Source organism: Macaca mulatta, chromosome 7 (genome assembly GCF_049350105.2).
Source record: "Macaca mulatta isolate MMU2019108-1 chromosome 7, T2T-MMU8v2.0, whole genome shotgun sequence".
NCBI classification, from domain to species: Eukaryota; Metazoa; Chordata; class Mammalia; order Primates; family Cercopithecidae; genus Macaca; species Macaca mulatta.
This window is the reverse complement of record NC_133412.1, coordinates 56,317,917-56,332,690: the sequence shown is the minus strand read 5'-3', so window position 1 is coordinate 56,332,690 and position 14,774 is coordinate 56,317,917. Positions and strand designations below refer to the sequence as shown.

At 49.4% G+C, this 14,774-nt stretch overlaps 1 protein-coding gene across 8 annotated transcripts in view; it reads left to right on the top strand.

The window, feature by feature from the left end:
- ACSBG1 (acyl-CoA synthetase bubblegum family member 1) overlaps positions 1 to 14,473 on the top strand; it is a 64,848-nt gene extending 50,375 nt beyond the window's left edge. For 7 of the 8 annotated variants that reach the window (XM_077940057.1, XM_015142826.3, XM_077940058.1 and 4 more), the window contains 9 exons: positions 2,391 to 2,471; positions 2,565 to 2,714; positions 3,031 to 3,207; positions 4,226 to 4,407; positions 5,378 to 5,608; positions 6,344 to 6,561; positions 10,818 to 10,957; positions 11,500 to 11,743; positions 13,788 to 14,473. In XM_077940057.1, coding sequence (XP_077796183.1) covers positions 2,391 to 2,471; positions 2,565 to 2,714; positions 3,031 to 3,207; positions 4,226 to 4,407; positions 5,378 to 5,608; positions 6,344 to 6,561; positions 10,818 to 10,957; positions 11,500 to 11,743; positions 13,788 to 13,873 — 1,509 coding nt within the window. In that variant the 3' untranslated portion in view covers positions 13,874 to 14,473. Of the gene's footprint in view, positions 1 to 2,390; positions 2,472 to 2,564; positions 2,715 to 3,030; positions 3,208 to 4,225; positions 4,408 to 5,377; positions 5,609 to 6,343; positions 6,562 to 10,092; positions 10,238 to 10,817; positions 10,958 to 11,499; positions 11,744 to 13,787 lie in introns of all 8 variants that reach the window. The other variant, XR_013395837.1, reaches the window with a different exon arrangement.
- Positions 14,474 to 14,774: the final 301 nt, after the last annotated feature.

The window sequence follows — 14,774 nt, the reverse complement described above, 5'->3', positions numbered from 1 at the left end:
AGAACTCTTTCTCTATATAGTTCTCTCCTCTCTGGTATTCTGTCTCACAAATTCTAGCCACCTCAGCTTTCCTGAGTTCTGATCTTGGTCACCTCAACCCAGTAAGACAACTGGGTTCTGTATTCTCCTCTCTCTCTCCCTCTCTCTCTGTCTCTCCCCATCTCTGTCTCTCCCATAGCCCAAAAATTGCCCCTGGGCAGAAAGCTGGGGCACACTTAGAGGCTGACCTCATCTGTTTCCCTCTCTCAGGGATATCAGTCCTGAGCTGTCTGTAGTCCAGTATCTGAAATAAATTGCTTTCTCTCCAAACAAGATGGCCAATGTGTACACGGTATGGGCACTGGGACCCTGGGTGCCAGCTGGGGCCTGCTGGGCCCACCCAACTATTCTATTTGTCCAGTTTCCTAGTATTTACAGTGCAATGATGGATGTTACTCCCTTGTGATCAGAATCAGAAGTCTCAGGAATATATATTTTAGCAAAAAATCATGAGTTCACACTGATATTTCTGTTATTTCTATAACATTTCAAATATTATATTGTGAAGTTTTAGCTTACTTTTTAAATTTTATTCTTGTATTTCTTTTATTTTACCTTAAAATCTTAGTTCCTAATAGGATTAACATAATCCTATAGTATACATCAAATAATTTTGAAATAGTAGTATCAATATTATTACCAACAATAAGGCTGGGCACAGGAGCTCATTCCTATAATCCCAGCACTTTGGGAGGCCAAGGCAGAAGGATCTCTTGAACCCAGGAGTTCAAGATCAGCCTGGGCAACATAGTGAGACCCTGTCTCTACAAAAAAAATGTAATTATCCAGATGTGGTGGTATGAACATGTAGTCCCAGCTACTCGGGAGGTGGAGGCAGGATCATGGGAGCCCAGGGGTTTGAGGCTGCAGTGGGCCATGATCATGCCACAGAGTGAGAACCTGTCTCCAAAACAAAACCAACAAAACGAAACTCCAGAAACCAATAAGACTATTGCATATAATCTGAAATTCCTTTTTGCCTTTAGAGTAAGTACCACTAAAAAAGAGGAATCAAAGTACACTATTATAAAATTCCTTGATCTTGATGTAATTCTGTGTGTGTGTGGTTATGTTATTAACTTAGTATGTGGTCTAATTCATTTCTTTCTTTTTTTCTGCTGGTTCCTTGATCTTGGGCTAATTCATTTATTTCAGAGTGTTTTCAAGTTTTAGGAACTCATTTTTTCCCTTTCTAAAAATCTTTTAGTGATCCCCCCCACACACACACACAAAGATACGGCCTCACTATATTTCCCAGGCTGGTCTCAAACTCCTGGCCTCAAGCAATCCTTCTGCTGCCTCAGCCTCCCAAGTAGCTGGGATCACAGGCATATGAACCACCACACCTGGCTTCCTTTTACATATAACTTTATTTTTCAAATGGTTGAGACATTTACATGATTCCAAAGTCAAAATCATGTGAGATAACACTCAAAGAATTTTTGCTTCCATCCCTTTCTTCTTACCTTTATTCCCTCTTTGCCTATACATAGTGAATTCAATCAGGTTTTGGTTTAACCTTCCAGAGTTTCTTTTTTTGTTTGTTTGTTTTGAGACAGAGTCTCTCTCTGGAGTGCCGAGGCGCGATCTCTGCTCACTGCAACCTCTGCCTCCCGGGCTCAAGCGAGTCTCGTGCCTCAGTCTCCCGAGTCGCTGGGATTACAGGCATGCGCCACCACACCTGGCTAATTTTTGTATTTTCAGTAGAGACGGGGTTTCACCATGTTGACCAGGCTGGTCTCGAACTCCTGACCTCAAATGACCCTCCCGCCCTCAAATGACCCTCCCGCATTGGCCTCCCAAAGTGCCAGGATTACAGGCATGAGCCACCGCACCCGGCCTCTTTTTGTAAATATAAGTAAATACATGTTTGCATACATATATTTACATTGCACCCCTTTCTTACACAAATATAGTATACTATATGCAGATTGTAAACATTCCTTTTTTCACTTAATAATATATCCTAGAAACCACTCACTCTCTGCACGTAGAATTCTCTCCCTCTTTCCTCTGTGCTCTGCTCCTCTCCCTCTCTCTCCTACAGTCACATAGCACTACTCCATTGTGTGGCTGGGTCATGGTTTGTTCAACCGAGCCCCAGCTCGTTTGGTGGTTTTCCTCCAATGAGGAGCCATCCCCAGCCCCCTGGCTATCCCCACCTTTACTGTGCCCAAGTTCTTAGGTGGGAAACTACGGATGAAGGGTGGCAGTAGTCCTGCTGGGGTCAAAGGTCAGAGACGGGGCACCCAGAGACATTGGCTAAGCAGACTCACACAGGGAGATGGGGTACTTTTTAGAAGGTGACATTTCTCTTGCTGAAACCTGCTCTATTTTTCCTGTCAATATAGGTCTGGAAACAGTTGCCACATCTAAAGGCAGTCGTGATCTATAAAGAACCTCCTCCAAACAAGATGGCCAATGTGTACACGGTATGGGCAGTGGGGCCCTGGGCACCAGGTGGGTGGGGTCTGTTGGGCCCACCCAGCTGACCTAGCCTGCCTGTTCCCTGCATCTGGCTACAGATGGAGGAATTCATGGAGCTGGGGAATGAAGTGCCCGAGGAAGCCCTGGACGCCATCATTGACACCCAGCAGCCCAACCAGTGCTGTGTGCTAGTCTACACTTCCGGCACCACTGGGAACCCCAAGGGCGTGATGCTGAGTCAAGACAATGTAGGACAGACGCCTGGTGTGGGGGTGGGCAAGGGGGTTATGGGTGAATCTGGGCCATGGCTCTGCCCCAGTAGCCCCTGGGAAAGCTCCTTGGGCCCCTCTGCTCTAGGAGCTGGGATAGGTAGAACAGCCCATCAGTCTGTGGCCCAGACTGAGCCCAGCAAGGGGGAGGGGAGGCCTGTCCTAGGGTTTTCAGAGCCTGCAGAGATGCCACAGGGGGCACCACACTGGGGCTGGCCCTCAGGGTGGCCACAGTTGTGAGCACCGCCAGGGCTGGCTTGTGGACGCTGCTGGGATCCATCTACTTGTCCTCCAGATCACGTGGACAGCAAGGTACGGCAGCCAGGCCGGTGACATCCGGCCGGCAGAAGTCCAGCAGGAGGTGGTAGTCAGCTACCTGCCCCTCAGCCACATTGCTGCCCAGATCTACGACCTGTGGACAGGCATCCAGTGGGGGGCCCAGGTCTGCTTTGCCGAACCCGACGCCCTGAAGGTCAGTCTGCCTTTACTGTGCGTCCATCCCAGCCCGTGTGCCAGGCCACGTCCACGTGTGTCCATGGGCCCTGAGTGTGCATTTGTGTGTGTGCTGTTCCTGTGCATGTATCAGTCAGAATTCTGTCAGCTGCAATGGGCACAGCCTGACTCAAATGACCAAACAAAAAGGTAAACTGGGCTGGACGTGGTGGCTCATGCCTGTAATCCCAGCACTTTGGGAGGCCGAGGTGGGCAGATCACAAGGTCAGGAGATCGAGACCATCCTGGCTAACACGGTGAAAACCTGTCTCTACTAAAAATACAAAAAATTAGCCGGGCATGGTGGTGCGCGCCTGTAGTCCCAGCTACTTGGGCGGCTGAGGCAGGAGAATGGGGTGAACCCAGGAGGCGGAGCTTGCAGTGAGCGGAGATCGTGCCACTGCACTGCAGCCTGGGCGACAAAGCGGGAACCTGATGCCATTACATAAAGTGGAGTGAGAGTGGTTCATGGGACTTGTAACACGATCAAGGATGGGTGTCCTCAGACTATCACCAGATGGCTACAGCCCTTCCCTGAATCCCAGCCTCACAGGATATACCTGTTCTTGGGACCCTTATTTTAACTGTGAGGAAAACGTTCTCAGAAACCCCCCAGCCAGTTTCCCTCCACCAGCATCTCAGTGTCCCAAAGTGTCACCTGTCTATTCTCAAACCAAATGCTGCCTAGGGGAATGGGATTCTTGTGTCTGAGTTAGACTCATGGAGAGTCGCCACGCTCAGGGCTGGGATGAGACTGAGGTCCTTCTGAAGCACTGGCTGCCTGACGGCTGCCTGACCACTGCCTGCCACCAGGGTTCTGTGAGCAAAAAGCGAGGCGACAACCATTGAGGAAACAGTATGTGCCATACCTTGTGTGCAGGTGTGTGCGGGTGCCCGTTGAGCATGTGTGTGCTGCCGGCATGCCTGGCTGGTGAGAGGGGGCCCCTGGGCCCCAGCTGCCCCGGACCCAACAGGGCTGCCTCTTCCGGTGTGAACAGGGGAGCCTGGTGAACACGCTGCGGGAGGTGGAGCCCACATCGCACATGGGGGTGCCCCGGGTGTGGGAGAAGATCATGGAGCGCATCCAGGAGGTGGCGGCTCAGTCTGGCTTCATTCGGCGCAAGATGCTGCTGTGGGCCATGTCGGTGACCTTGGAGCAGAACCTCACCTGCCCTGGCAGGTACAGAGGGCCCACGGGAGGGAGGCCTGGGGAGGCAGTGCACTGGGTCATAACCCAAAACACAGTGAGGGTCTGATAGGCCATGCCTGTCCCGGCTCCAGTGGGCCGGCAGCCCTGGAGACCCCATGCAGATGCCCCATCAATGACTGGGCTTGAGCTCCTATGCGTTTCCCAGGGCCTGCTGGGGAGAGTCGCTCCACCTTTGGATTCTGACTGGGAGGACTAACTTGCTTTCTCTGAAGTGAAATTCACCTCCCTTGGAGCAGCTCCTGGCACAGTCTCCTGAGGTCTTCTGTCCTCAGTAGGTGGCCGGAGAAGGGGCCACAGTGATGAGGACTTAGCCTTTCCAGCCTTTTCAGCATCCCAAGTAACCCCTCAAATGTCTCACCCTTTCTTTCTTTCTATAGCTTTTAAAAATCCCACATAGTTCTATGGAGGGTCAGTGACATAAATCTGGCTTGGTTTCAATTTAGAAGTAGTTTCCATTCCCCATGTGTCTGTGAAACGGTATGTTTCATGAGATGTGTGTACATATCTGAGCATCCACAGTTTCATTTGCACAGACATGAAACATGAACATGCATGAACAAACCAATTGTGGGCTTCACTGGGGTCCGACGTTTGTACATGTGTATACACGAATACATACTTCAAGTCTCTGTGCATGTGTATTTTGTGTGCAAAATGGCATGTGTCTTTGTTGTTGCCTGTACACCTGTACACAGCTGAATCTGTTTGGCTTCCTGGTTCAAGACACATTTGCACACAACCATGTGCCTGCATACCTACATCTGCCTGCATGTTCATGGGCAGGTTCAATATTCAAACCAACCAAGTGGAACAGACAACCGGAATGGCCGAGCCAGGGTGTTCTCACTGAATACCACCCTTTTAGTGTGTGTGTGTGTGTGTGTGTGTGTGTTTGTGTGTGTGTGATTTCTTCTATGAACCATTCTCCCTGTCCCACCAGCGACCTGAAGCCCTTCACAACCAGACTGGCAGATTACCTGGTGCTAGCCAAGGTCCGCCAGGCACTGGGCTTTGCCAAGTGTCAGAAGAACTTCTATGGAGCAGCCCCCATGACAGCAGAGACACAGCACTTCTTCCTGGGCCTCAACATACGCTTGTATGCAGGCTACGGCCTCAGTGAGACCTCAGGCCCCCACTTCATGTCCAGCCCCTGCAACTACCGGCTGTACAGGTGAGGCTCAAGGCTGCCGCACACATGCACACCCATGCGCCCTTGCTGGTACTCCTTTGTGTCTGCCTGCTGAGTGCCCTGGGGACCACCTTCTCTTTGCAAGCCAGTTGGGTCCCAGAGACCTGGCCACTGGGCTATGGAGCCCCTGAGAGCCAACATTGCCCTCTTGGGCCAAGTCCCTAGCTTATCCTCCTCAGTCTAGTGGGAGTGGCCTCGGCCACTTTGTTGTGTGAGTCTGTGGTTGAAAACAGCCTGCACAGCCCAGGTGCCCCCTGAGCAGGGGTCTACCTCTGGAGCAGTTTTCCTCTGGCCCCTCCCTCTCATGGCGTGGGGTGTGCTCCAGCATGTTCTAGGAGAGTGGATGGCCCAGGGGCCAGCTAAGGTAGGAGTTGGGGGGACCAGGCCAGCCTCCTAATGGGCGGTGAGGGCAGTCAGTTCTGGGGAGTGATTTGCAGGATCATCAGTTATGATTAAATATCTCCTCTCCCTGCCAGCCTATCACAGTGCTCCAAGTTCTACATTACCATTTCATTTGTTCCTTCCTTCCTTCATTCCCTAAAACTCTTAAATTGGCTCTATCTTTCAGCTGTAAGTCCCCTGTTAAAATACAAAAGCCCTGTGAGGGGATACCTTCTAGCCATCAGTGAAGACTGAGCTGTTGGGACCCCGGCTCCCCAGTAGGGGCTTGAAGGAGATAGCTCCCTCTGACCAGTCTCCCGGCCCCTCCCTCGACAGCTCAGGAAAGTTGGTGCCTGGCTGTCGGGTGAAGCTGGTGAACCAGGACACAGAGGGCATTGGCGAGATCTGCCTGTGGGGCCGCACCATCTTCATGGGCTACCTGAACATGGAGGACAAGACGTGCGAGGCCATTGATGAGGAAGGCTGGCTGCACACGGGCGACGCTGGCCGACTGGATGCCGATGGCTTCCTCTACATCACTGGGCGCCTCAAAGGTGAGCACCCCAGGCCAGGCACGGTGGCTTATGCCTGTAATCCCAGCACTTTGGGAGGCTGAGGCAGGCAGATTGCCTGAGCTCAGGAGTTCAAGACCACTCTGGGCAGCACAGCGAAACCCCATCTTTACTAAAAACACACACAAAATTAGCTGGGCGTGGTGGCATGCACCTATAATCCCAGCTATTCAGGAGGTTGCGGCACGAGAATTGCTTGAACTCGGGAGGCAGAGGTTGCAGTGAGCTGAGATCGCCTCACTGCACACCAGCCTGGGAGACAGAGTTAGACTCTGTCTCCAAAAACAAAACCAAAACAAACAAACAAAAAAAGGCAAGCGCCCTGGACAGCTGCAGTGGGGTGGGGGCAGGAATTCCACTGCCACCACTGTTTATACCAGCTGCTGGTCTTGAGCCTTTATTAAGTGTCACGCACCTTTAGTGACATCATTTTATTTACTCCACTCTCCTATGGGGCACGTACTATTAACCTTAACTTGTTAATGAGGACATCCAGAGAGGTTAAGTAACTTGCCCAATGTCACCCAGCTAGTAAATGGTGGAGTTGGAAATCAGACCCCTAGAGAAACAAGGCAAGTCTTTCCAGAAGATTCAAGAGCATACATATTATGTATTTTTATATGCAACACAGATGTGATGGGGGAATAGCATGCAAATTGGATATAAAATTTAAAATAAGACAAACTTCCCACAGAGACAGGTATAGTTGGGGATGCCTCTGTGGAAGGATGTTCTGCCTGCTTCACCCAAGTTGGTGTCATGCCCGCAGCACCCACGTGGGAATCCCGCACCAGGGCTTCATGGGGGAAACTGAAGCTGAGTGAGTGGGGAAACTACTTTGTGGACGTCATGCAGGCAGTGTGCGACCGTGCCCAGGCCCCAGCTGATGGCCATGGAGGCTCGGTAACCCCAGGGAGGGACAAAAGTTCGCGGTGGCGTTTGGGCCCTGGGATGTGCAGGCTGGTGAGCCCTGGCAGGTACCCTCCAGTGAGACCCCAGGAGTGACAGGTGGCTGCTTGGATGTGCCATGGGCGCCGCCTAGTGTGCCTCTTTGTGACGGCAGATGAGGGGGACCCACATCCCTGCACGGGGGAGGATAGTAGCCAGAAAACCAAATTCAACCAGAGCCGGCCCTCCTTTCAGAACTAGTATAGTGAGAGGTAAGGGTCCAAATAGTTTTTCTCCAAATACATATCCAACTGACATGGCATCCTTTCCCCATTGCCTTGCAGTGATACCTTTGTCCTTTATGAAGTGACTGTCTATGAGAGAGGTCTATGTGTGGACTCTATTCTGTTCCCTTAGTCTATTTGCCTATCCGTGCACCAGTACCCAGTGTCTTAATTTCTATAGCTTTATGACAGGGCTAGATATCTGGCTTAGCCCTACAACCTTGGTTGTCTTCTTCAAGATGACCTTGGCTATTCTTGGCCATTTTCATTCCCATATGAATTTTAGAATTATTATATGTTTCTTCAAAAACTGGGTGGAATTTTGATTTTGATTTCATTGAATCTATAGATCAATTTGGTGAGGAAAATACATCTTTATAGTATTGTCTCTTCCAATTCACAAATATGATAAATCTCTCCATTTACTTGTCTTTTTTAAAATTTGTTATTATTATTATTATTATTTTTGAGATGGAGTCTCGCTCTGTCGCCCAGGCAGGAGTGCAGTGATGCGATCTCGGCTCACTGCAAGCTCCACCTCCCGGGTTCACGCCATTCTCCTGCCTCAGCCTCCCGATTATTTAGGTCTTTTTAAGTTTCTCTCAATAATGTGTTATTTATTTATTTATTTATTTATTTATTTATTTATTTTTGAGACAGGGTCTCGCTTTGTTGCCCAGGCTGGAGTGCACTGGTATGATCTCAGATCACTGCAACTTCTACCTCCTGGGCTCAAGTGATCCTCTGGTCCAGCTTCACCCTCCTAAGTAGCTGGGACCACAAGTGCGAGCCACCACACCTGGCTAACTTTTTATTTTTGTAGAGAGGGGGTCTTGCCATGTTGCCCAGGCTGGTCTTGAGTTCCTGAGCTCAAGCCATCCTCCTGTCTCAGCTTCCTAAAGTGCTGGGATTATAGGTGTGAGCCACTGCCTCCATCCTATGTTTTCTAGCATAGAGATTTTTGCACATCTTTCCTTATATTTACTTCTAAGAATTTTTATGGTATTTTAAATAATATCACTTAAAAGTTTTTTTCAGCTCAGATGTTGCTGCAAAAACATTTTTTGTCTTCTATTTGTTTGCTGCTGGTATATAGAAATACAACTGCTTTTTGCATATTGGCTTTGTATCAAATGACCTTTTGTGGATCATTTGATCAGACCACATATTCAATCCAGTAGTGTGTGTATTCTTTTGAATTTTCTATGGACACAACGATATCATCTGCAAATGACAGATGAATTTTTTTCTTGCCGTATTGCACAGGTTAGGACCTCCAGGACAGTGTTGAATAGAAGTGGTGATAGTGGTCATCCTTGTTTTGTTCCTGATTTCAGGGGAGAAGCATTCACTATCTTATCATTAGTATGTTTGGCTGGGCACAGTGGCTTACACCTACAGTCCCAGTACTTTGGGAGGCTGAGGCAGGAGGATTGCTTGAGCTCAGGAATTCGAGACCAGCCTGGGAAACATAGTGAGATCCTGTCTCTATTTATTTAAAAAAAATTACTAAATCTTAAAAAAAGTATGTTTGCTGTAAAAATTTTTAGATGTTCTTTATCAGATTAAAGATGTTCCTTTCTAGGCTTAGTTTGCTAAGGGTTTTTAAAAATCATTTACTAATGGTAAAAGATGCTGGTGAGAATGCAGAGGGCGGTGGTGAGGAGAAGAGGGCAGGAATGAGGTAGCAATGATGAGGCATATGTGAGGGAGGCTGGGTTTTTGTCTTCCCACATTTCCAGAGTCTGTCTTTTCCTCTTCACCTGACTTCTGCTGTCCTAGACAAACCCTGATCATCTAGACACTTGCCATGGCTTCCTCTCTAGCCAGCCTGCCCCCTGAATAACCACTCTTCACCGCAGCTACCACAGTATCCTAAAACTTTGATCTCACACCATTCAGTGATTCCCACCTACCTGCCCACAATCCAGCTCCTGAGCCAGCACTGGAAGCCTCTGAGATCTGCCCTGCTACTCTCCAGCCTCTGCCTCACTTGCTATCTGCAGTTCCCTTAAGGCCTGTGAGCTTCTGCTTCTGTCCTGCCCTCTGCCTGCCAACCCCATTCATGTTCACCATACAGCTGGGCCTGATGCTTCCCTGCCCTGGCCCTGCAGCCCCTGTGCCTCCCTCTGTCTCGCTGCCCCCCTGCACTGTGGGCTCCTTGCAGCCATGGACAGCCTTGTTCTATTCTGTGCCTGATGTCAGCACAAGACCTGTGCACAGAATGTGGCCAACTAATCTTTGTTGAATTAGATAGAAATGAGGGACAGGAGTACAGTCTCACTAAAATTAGTCAATGTGCATTCGTTAAATTTATTTTATTTAATTTATTGCCATCTAGCCTAGAAGTAAGCCATCATTACTATCAGAGAACAGCAGGCTAGGGCACTGAGTGCCTGGCAGTCTGTTGGACAGAAGGAAAGAAGGGGAGAGGACCTTCCAGGGAGAAGGGCGCAAGCAAGGGGAGAGGCATCCTAGCAGGGCAGGTGAGAGCATGGGCTCTGGAACTGGACTGGATTTAAAATCTTAGCTCTGCCACTTACTAGCATGTGAGCTTGGACAAGTTACTGAACGTCTCTGTGCCTCAGTTTCCTCATCTGCAAAACAAGAGTGTCTGCTTCATTATAGGTTTATTGTGACAATTAAATGAATTACTGTATGTGAAGTGCTTAGCATGGTGGTGAGTGCTGTGTGAGTGACAGGGATGGTCACTTTGCTTAAGCAAAGGCAGGGAAGGGAAATGACACGGGCTATTTGGGGGCAGGAACTGGGGCTGGCAGAAGGGGACATGGATGAGATGCCTGAGCAGGCTGAGTCTTGGATGACAAGCTGAGGAGAGGGAACCCTGGATGAGCATTTGTCGTTGGGGTGCTGCCAGCAGCCCCCCAGCAGGTGTGAGTTGCTTTGGAGGGCCTGCCACTGCTTCTTGGCTCCCAGAGAGGGGGCGTCTCCAGCTGTGCTGCCTGCTGTGCTGAGGTTTCTGGGCTGTGGCTAAGGCTTGGGTTGTGGTTCAACTGGGGCACCTGGACTACATTCTGTGCCGGGGGCCTGGCCTTGCCTCCCCAGAATTAATCATCACAGCTGGTGGGGAGAATGTGCCCCCTGTGCCCATCGAGGAGGCCGTGAAGATGGAGCTACCCATCATTAGCAACGCCATGCTGATTGGGGACCAGAGGAAGTTCCTGTCCATGCTGCTCACCTTGAAGGTGTGTCTGGGGGGCTCCGGCTCAGAAGGAGCAGCCAGTGAGGGGGTCTGTGGGTCTGGCTGGCAGCCACATTCAGCACAGGGGACATCCAGATCTCATGGCTTCATTTTGGAATGACTCAAGTCCATGCTGCCTGCACTGTTGGAGCAACTGTGGCATGCGGAAATTCCTTCTGTCCCACATAAGCCACCGTGATGATCCTTTACATGTTACTGGCACTTTCCCGTTTACAAAGTGCTGCTGCCGTCCCTCGTTGCTCTCTGCAGGTACTTGAGCCCCAGGGTGGTAGACAGGCAGGAGTTATGGTCCCTGCTTTACAGACAATAACGTCACTGACCGAGCCCTTCTAATTATCAGACCACTGCTCCTTCCACAATAACGCGAGGCTCAACACAGTAGCAGCTACTCATTCTAGAACCGTCTCTTTGAAACAGAGCTCACATGATTCACACCCTTGCCGACAGCAGTAAGACCTCCTCTAGGACCAGGGCTTACATCTTGTGGGGTAAGGCTTGGTCCTCATCTGATCTCTGGCTTTTCAGTGCACTCTGGACCCAGACACCTCTGACCCGACTGATAATCTGACTGAACAAGCTGTGGAGTTCTGCCAGAGGGTGGGCAGCAGAGCCACCACAGTGTCTGAGATCGTAGGGAAGGATGAGGCCGTGTACCAGGCCATCGAAGAGGGGATCCAGAGAGTCAACATGAATGCTGCAGCCCGGCCCTACCACATCCAGAAGTGGGCCATTCTCGAGAGAGACTTCTCCATTTCCGGTGGAGAATTGGGTAGGTTTTTTTCTTTTCACCGTTGCAACAGCTGTGTGGGAAGGCAGAGGCCAAGGCAGTGCCTAGGAGGTGCCCGTTATGAAGCAGCCATGGCAAGAAGGTCATGGCAGGAATCTGGGTGACACCCATCTACTTCCTGTTGGAGGACACTGACGGCTCCATGCATGGGCTTGTGGTTATGTGGAACCTGTTGAATGTTTAAGATATGTGCTAGAACTTTCTTTTTTTTCTTGAGATGGAGTCTCGCTCTGTCACCCAGGCTGGAGTGCAATAGCATGACCTCGGCTCACTGCAACCTCCACCTCGTGGGTTCAAGTAATTCTCCTGCCTCAGCCTCCTGAGTAGCTGGGATTATAGGCGTGGGCCACCATGCCTGGCTAATTCTGTATTTTTAGTAGAGACATGGTTTTTCCGTGTTGGTCAGGCTGGTCTCGAACTCCCGACCTCAGGTGATCTGCCGGCCTCGGCCTCCCAAAGTGCTGGGATTACAGGCATGAGCCACTGCGCCCAGCTGATATGTGCTAGAACTAATCTGAACATGACATTTAACTTGGCCTTGACTATGGGACTATTTTCCCCTAAAATCACAATGGAACTACCAGGCCAACACTAAGGCCGTGTTAGTGTTCAGGCTGGAGTCATGTGGTTCTAGGGGTGAGACTACTGTGATCTTCTGGAAAGTCAGCTTGTGTGATAAAGGGATAAGGCTGTTCCGGAGCACTGCCTACAGAACCAGGAGAGGGCTCTGGTGCAGCCTCAGCTGAAGTCACTCTTGGCTGTAGCCAAGAGATGTTCATGGGGTGTTCATGGAACAGGGGAGGTAGAAATGGTTATGCCAGTGTGATTCCCTCAAATTCATTAAGGCTGAACCCAGATGCAATTGTCTACAGCAATGCTGAGCTGCAATTAAAGACCTTGAGCTTATCTGGCTGTCTGCTGCCAGCACACTGAATGCAAGGTCAGACAGAGAAGATGTCCTCGCTAAGTAGTTAATACAATGATTTTAACGCAGAAAGTTTCCAGTTACACAGTCAAAAGTGAGTTAGGCACTTTAAGCTACCCAGGACCTCAAATCAGAGCTCTTTCAACCTTGTTTTTGAGGTGGTAAATCAAGTGCAAGAAAAGGAATTAGGGGAAGACCTCTCACAAAGACCACAGCAGAGGCTCCCCATAACCTGGACGTCCCCTGGCCCCGTCACAACCATCAAAGCATAATGTTGTATGAACATTCACAAAAATGCAGAGGTGATGTGTACTAGTTATCTAATACATTGCTGTGTAACAAATGACCCCAAAAATGTAGCCGCCTAAAGCAATAAACATTTATTATCCACATTTCTGTAGCTCAGGAATCCAGGAACAGCTTAGCTGAGTGGTTCTGGCTTGGCTCTCATGGGATTACAGTCACTATGAGCCGGGTGCAGTCACTTGCAGCTGAGGGTCCACCTCCGTGCTCACTTACATGGCTGTTGGCAGGCCTCAGCTCCTTGCTGGCTGCTGGCCAGAAACCTGTGTGTGGGCAGTGGGCCTCTCATGGCTTCCTGTGTGTCCTCACAACATGGCAGCCGGCTTGCCCAGGAAGAGTGGTCCAAGAGAAAGCCCAAGACAGAAACTTAGTCTATTTTTTTTTTATTGCTTCAACAATTTATTCATTCAAGAGACGGAACAAATAAATCCATTTCAGAGAAAATGGACTGAGGATCAAAACTGGGTGCAGGTCAAGGATAAGGCAGATGTAGCTTATACCACCTTCCTATGTATATAAAAGAAACTGCAGTCTTTTATAACCTATTCTCAGAAACGACATACCAACCCTTCATCTATACTCCACTGCCCACAACCAGCGGTATAACACAGGAGACTACACACAAGCCATGTGAATACCAGGAGCCATCACTGTCTTGGAGGCTGGCCACTGACTGTCCTGATTATCTGGCTTAATTCCTGAGTTATATATAGGACTCACTGAGTGTGAGTCTTTACCACACACATTCTCAGAATTCTCAGAGAATTTCTCACTCATTTCTTCTCATTTCCCTTTTAGGTCCCACGATGAAACTGAAACGGCTCACAGTTTTGGAGAAGTACAAAGATATCATTGACTCCTTTTACCGGGAGCAAAAAATGTAGTCAGGGCCCATGCTTGCAGTTTCTACAGAATAGAGGGCAGGCGTTCCGAGCCTCTTCCTGAGCCCCAGGTCTCTTCAGTCTGGACACAGGCATTTCTGGCAAGTCTGTTAGATCTCCAGGTCAGGGCACAGCACTGGCTCCACATTTACCAGGTCTTACGCCAACAATAGCTGACAATTCCGACAAGCTTCACGTGTGGGTAGTTTTAATTCAGTTTAAGTATTGCTTTTTGTTCAGGTGACAAATGAGGTCAACTCTCCTTCCAGAACGAAAGGGCTGATAATTTTTGGCCTTAGTTCCAGGTAGATTAAAAAGCTGCTAGCTCACATACAGGACAGCCAGCAGCAGGCTGTGGAGGGGGTGGGAGGGAGATGGCTGATACTGCTCATGTGCGCTGCAGGAAAAGAATCAGTTACAACTTACCTAGCGACCTGACTTACTCTGGAATCGCGGTGGACATCGCCAACCTGTTATTCCATTACCAGGCACTCCTCTGCCACACACATGCCAACTGACTTGATGCTTAATAAAACTGCTGCTGCCGATTTGATTCTATTTAATGTATAATTTGAATATTAAACCTTTTAACAGAACTGTCAACAAGGACCTGATTTTTTTGTCAATTGAGCAGGTGGGACCAGTGCAGACAGTAGTGGGTATTTAACTCACAGGACTGTGCACAGCAGGCGTGCGAGTGACCATTAGTGCCCTGGAATAAACAAAGGTGCAGGATGGCGTCAAGTGGAGCATTCTCATAAAAACAGCCAACTCTACGTTAGCCTGTCGCCACCAGACCACCCCACTTCCACTCTAAATATGAGAAGCAGCCATTCTCAGTAGCAAGCTGAGCCAAAATGACTGAAGGCATCTGAACAGGAAACAGGTAGAGAAAGCAAACATC